This window comes from Pygocentrus nattereri, chromosome 7 (genome assembly GCF_015220715.1).
Source record: "Pygocentrus nattereri isolate fPygNat1 chromosome 7, fPygNat1.pri, whole genome shotgun sequence".
NCBI classification, from domain to species: Eukaryota; Metazoa; Chordata; class Actinopteri; order Characiformes; family Serrasalmidae; genus Pygocentrus; species Pygocentrus nattereri.
Genome location: NC_051217.1, coordinates 4,357,383 through 4,362,943, shown reverse-complemented (window position 1 = coordinate 4,362,943; position 5,561 = coordinate 4,357,383). Strand labels below are relative to the sequence as shown.

Here is a 5,561-nt window from a genome sequence, read left to right as displayed (position 1 = left end):
CTATGAATAACTTTGTTTTTGTGCAAACTTCTTCAGAACGTGATTATGAAAGGCTCGCAGCAGCGATGCGGAACTGTTTAAACCACATACTTCCCCATTTAGCCGTATCTGTTAAGAGCATATCAGCACTCAGAAGGCAGCAGAGCACAAACGCTCGCTCGCGCTCTTCCGCCCGAAATAACGAATTAAAAGTAGCAATAAATACTAATAAAGATGGGTAATTTAAAATCCATTTTAGTGAAAACGACTCATAGCTTGACATCTTTTGTAGGTTTTGTAAGTTCAATAAAACTACAAGGTAAGGCTTGAAGACTTGTAAAGGCCGCTGTTACGCAACCCTGTGGGGATGTGACGGTGTTGCTAGGCCGTTGCTATGGTGTCCCATCTTAATGTTAAGGTACTGTCATGCTTTTACTATATTCAACAATATTCAATTCAATTCAATTCAAATGTATTGTCATTATACAACACACGGTAGTACAGTATAATGAAACACTATCGGGCTACTTTTCCAGTGCAGTAATAAGAGATGCATAGTAAACAGTGCAAAGACAACAGACAGTAAAAGACAAGACAAGATGTGCATAGGTAAGTGTTATAGGTGTGTTGGACGTATAGACAGTATGTGCATATTGTGGCGAGCACGGGGTTTCTTGCGATTGGTCACGTAGCGGCCCCCAAGTCAGAGTAGGAGGTGCCATGGGTCTTCACCCTCTGGCAGAAGTGTAGCTAGTTTGACGGCCTGGGCGCGGTTTTCCCCAGTATAGGAATTGTGGTTTCACTCTCCGTGCAGTTAGAATACAGTAAGCGATTAGTAAACTAAATAAAGACCTCTTTTAGCTACAAGCATGTTTTCTGTCTCTGAGTCTTCTAGTCGGTCGTCACAATATTCAGATATTCAAGTTTATCAGGTATATAGCCAGAAATGTGCTGGTGTATTGCAGTACAGTACAGAAGTACTATTGGTAAAAAAAAAAGAGATGTAAGCAGTGATCTGTATATAAAGTGTACAGTGCAGGTACAGAGTAGCAGCAGTATTCCAGGTGTTTGCTAAGGTGTTGCTAGGTGGTTGCTATGGTATCCTGGGGAGGGGTGATAAGGTGTTGATTAGCTGTTCTTTAGTTACACTTTGTATAGTAAAGATTTTAATCTATCACAGTGTCAGCAACAACATTTTCAGTGAAATCATTTTCTATGAGAACTGGTCCCTTTCAACTTTCTCTCTCAGTTTTTATTATTTGTCTAACTTTATTTTTTCAAATAAAAGTCATGTGACATAATTTGTGTCCGTTATAGTTCAACTCCATTCATATTCCACCATTTATTTCCTAGGGAAAAAAACGTATGAAAACCGAAGGTCGGGTCAAGCAACTTTATCAGGTGGACTACATCATCAAAATTTTGTGATTAGCTCAAAAACTGTAGGAGATACATTTTTATAATTTTGTGCATAGGATAATAATAATAATAATAATAATAATAATAATAATAAGAAGAAGAAGAAGAAATACATAATACCAAGAACCATAAATTAGCGTTGACAAAGCAAACAAACAAACAAATAAATAAATACCCACATATCAAGAGAAGCCAGAGTTCCCCCTCTGCTGGCTGTATATTATTATTGCATTTGAAGTATATGAACCCATTATAAGTTATATGATGCTTTTTTAATCCCAGAAACAGGGAAATTCCACCTTTAACCCATCCATGAAGTGAAACACCACATACACACTAGTATGTGCACACTAGGGGGCAGTGAGCACACTTGCCCAGAGCGGTGGGCAGCCTTATGCACAGCGCCTGGAGAGCAATTGGGGGTTAGGTGTCTTGCTCAAGGACACCTCAGTCATGGACCGTTAGCACTGGGGATTGAACCGGGAACCTTCCGGTCACAGGGCCAGTTCCCTAACCTCCATCCCACGACTGCCCCTCATATCATTTAAGTCAGTTTGTACCATTTTATAATTTCAGGCAAAATCCTAATCTTAATGCTTGGCTAAAAGTGTTGCTAAAATTGTCTTCAGACAAAAAAGTTTGTCTGAATATCAGAATGACAAAGTTCAGAGTGGTTTGATGTGAAGCGCCATTTTAGAGAAACAAGTTAGAATCGTTCACAACATGATAAGAACCAGACGTCTGGAGAGCTTAATGCCTTTAAAAGCTCTCTCACATAAAATTATTAGAGCAAAGCCTTGTGTGTGAGACACTGTTTTACAATAGTCTTATGAAAACCTCTAGCCAAAAAGGTCATTTAAAGTACGAGCAAGGCAGAGAGGAAATGGTACTCAAAGAAAACCATCCGCCAGTTGGCATCAAAACAATCTGGCATCTCAATAACGCATTCGGTCCATTGGCAGTAGATGGCAGCACAACACTGAAAATATATCGTCCATATCATGTTTTGAATGTACTCGAGGCAGTTTTGGGGCAATCATAAGTCAGGTCACTGTAAATTATGTTGTTGGAAAACTAGTAAAATTAGATATCTTAGTATGCACACTACATATAATATAGCTTATTAGCTGAAACACTGAAAAAGGTGTCTCCTTATTACTGTGCTACCTTAGCATCACAGCACTGATTATTCTTTTATGTATTCTCTTTTACAGTGTATTCTTTCTCTCTCTGTATCACAGTATTTAAAGAATGTGGCCTTGTTCTGTTCATTTATCACTCTTTAAGATTGATTTAAGTTTGCATACACAGATGGAACAGTGTGCTTAAGAAAAAGCTGTAGTGATCAGTGCAAATGGATAATAATCGTTCATTAACATTGTTACTGTACTCTGTACTCTAGAAATGAGACAGACACTTTTGTTCTTTCTCTTGCAAAATGTTTAATGGTTGATCATATAATTTGCTTTCACTTAACATTGATTCACAAGGACATGTGTTTATCATTCAAGCAGTATAAAAGCACTGGTTAAATACCTACTTTCAAAAAGGCAATAGCTAAAATATACAATGCCCACATTATTATATCATGTACAAAAAATAGTCTAATCTCCAAGATTACAAGAATATTATAGAATGTATAAATATTTGGCTTTCTAACATATTTTTTTTTTCATGATACATTTTTATAGACATAAATGATGGAATACACATACTGATCAAAAGAGATATATTGCACAGTTCCCTCTGTATATACATATCCAGCTTCAAGTACGTAAGCATCTTCCTTTGCCAGATATTAGTGTCTGTGTCACATCCACTTTTCCCAAAGATCTCCATATGGGGCTTTGTTGGTGAATGTATATTAGCTGGTTTAAGTCTCCTTTTCTCCTTTTTGGTCCTCCCTTCCCTATTCTAGGAAGCTGCTGGTAGAATCCCGGTTAAGTCTATTGCTCCTCCAGATGGTGAAGACGAAGCACGTCCTGCGCTGGGAGAGAGACAGAGAGCCTTGTCAGGTCCCAGAGCTCCCTCAGAATGAAAAATATCCCAAACCCATGCACCCACAACTGCTTGACTGTCTGCTACACCGCTGCTTTACACCCAACCTACCCACCCACCTACCCCCACCCACCCCCCTCCCTGTTATCTAACTCGAACTCCTGCTCCCCTTTCTTATGAGACAGAACTGCCTGACCCACTTTACACAAACACCCCTTCTTTCCAGGTGACCCGAGTCCTTATCCTCAGTCCTGTCTCTCTGATAAAGGGTGGAGAAAGGAGTTCCAGCTGCTTGCAGGTGTAGCGTTTGTCCCCCACCTTTGTGCCTGGAGAGGACACCCTAAAGTTTAGCAAAGGAGCTGTCAGTAGTATTTCAGCAAACTGAGCCGGCATGAGAGAAAAGGCTCAGGACAAACCGCAGGTCGGTGTTTAAGTCCGTTTTTGAGGCGATCCACTTCTCTGGGGTTGGAACCTGTTCAGCTTCACATGGCCCTGACCGCCTGTCTCTGCGGCAGAGAGCTGAGGCAGTGAGCGCCTCCTCCTACGGCCGTAACCATGTGGGCTGATCTTAGCTGGGGGGGCGTTGTTTGTCCTCTCACGGAGCTGGTTAAGCCGGTGAGCCAAATCGTGCACCGAACAGGTGAGCAGATTACAGCCCCGCTTCACTCTCTCACTCTGACCGCTGACAGACAGAAAGAGAGAAGAGAAGAGAAGAGAAGAGAAGAGAAGAGAAGAGAAGAGAAGAGAAGAGAAGAGAAGAGAAGAGAAGAGAAGCATGGAAAGCAGAAATGATGGAAAAGAAAAATGTAAGGAAAGAAAACAGGAGAGAAGAAATAATTATAGAGAGAGAGACAGGAATAAGGAAGAGATTGTGAAAGGGAAGAAAGAAAGAAATGTATAAAGAAGGAAAAACAAAGCAGAAAGACAGTAAATTATTAAAGTTATCTAAATAAAGCAGAACATTATTATTATTACTATCATTACCGTATTTGTTCTGGTGAGTCACACTCACAAACTGTAATGCTGATATTTCTCCTGCTGGATGAAAGAGGAAGCATACCTGTGCCTGTGTGTGACGGAGTCTGTATCTTGATTTTGCTGCTGAAATTCTCCTGAATCTTCTAAACTGTCAGGCATACACAACTCCCTCCTCAACCTGCTCTTCAGCCACACACTCAGCCTGCATCACACACATGCAACCAAATCAGTCTCAAAGGTTTACCATTACATTTTAGAAGAGATAAACATAAAATACTAATGCCTTGGCATACTTGTCTCCTCCATCAGAGTTGACCTGAAGTGTTGCACTTAGAACGTAAGGCAAGAGCGTGGCCAGCAAACAGCAAAGCAAAAGGCTCTTCATTTTGGACCTGTAAAGAGAGTTCTGTTAAGTGTGTGAGATTACAACAAAAAGTACAATATACCCATAAAGTGCCTGTGAAAACTGCTCATTTCTGAAAGAACATGGCAAGACACTCTGCATTTGACTGAAATATGTAAGAGTCAGGCAACTGTTACTGGGCAGAATGTGAGGAAGCAAGTGCTGGGCTGCTTTGCTGGGGGTAGATAAGGCTCCCTTGTGCTATGTGATGATAACCACAATGCTGACAATGTCTTCCCAACCTAAATTTCTAAACTTGACCTTTGAGGAAATGCAGAAAAGAATCCCATTAGGGACAGTTAACTTTGAGCAGTATTCCAAATATACATACCTGAGAAGCTCTATTCTTGATTGGAAATTAAAGAGCTCTACTTCTGACTTCACAGATATTGATGAAAGGTCCAGAGAAACAGGTATTTCCCAAATAACGTCCACTTCTCTGTATGGTAGATAGGGATGTAGCTGTAATACTACCAAAGCTCTGAGTGTAAAAGGCAAACCTGGGAGCCTTTTATACTTTACAGGGGGTGGGAGGAGGCGGGAGCTAGCCTGAATGACAGCCAGCCACATCCCCATTCTAAACCAACAAGTCTACATGCCCTGTCTTATTGGGACAAAGTGTGTTCCAGAAATTCTGAGAGAGATTCCTGCTTATTTTTTCAACAAGATTAAAATGACTCTTCTCAATAACACTCCCATGCTGTTTGTTATAGTGCATCTCAATTCCTCATTTTTCATGGTATATTTTCATCTACGCAAACAAGGGAGGTCAGAGAGTTTTGAG

General features: G+C 40.5%; 1 protein-coding gene across 1 annotated transcript; it reads right to left on the bottom strand.

Annotated features, from left to right (window-relative positions):
• Positions 1-2,829: 2,829 nt before the first annotated feature.
• On the bottom strand, positions 2,830-5,243 carry admb (adrenomedullin b). The gene is made up of 5 exons (XM_017695677.2): positions 5,109-5,243; positions 4,668-4,766; positions 4,457-4,576; positions 3,813-4,078; positions 2,830-3,380 (listed from the first exon to the last, which is right to left on the bottom strand). Exons 2-4 carry the CDS (start codon positions 4,757-4,759, stop codon positions 3,826-3,828), a joined length of 465 nt encoding a protein of 154 aa, XP_017551166.1. The 5' UTR covers positions 4,760-4,766; positions 5,109-5,243; the 3' UTR covers positions 2,830-3,380; positions 3,813-3,825.
• Positions 5,244-5,561: the final 318 nt, after the last annotated feature.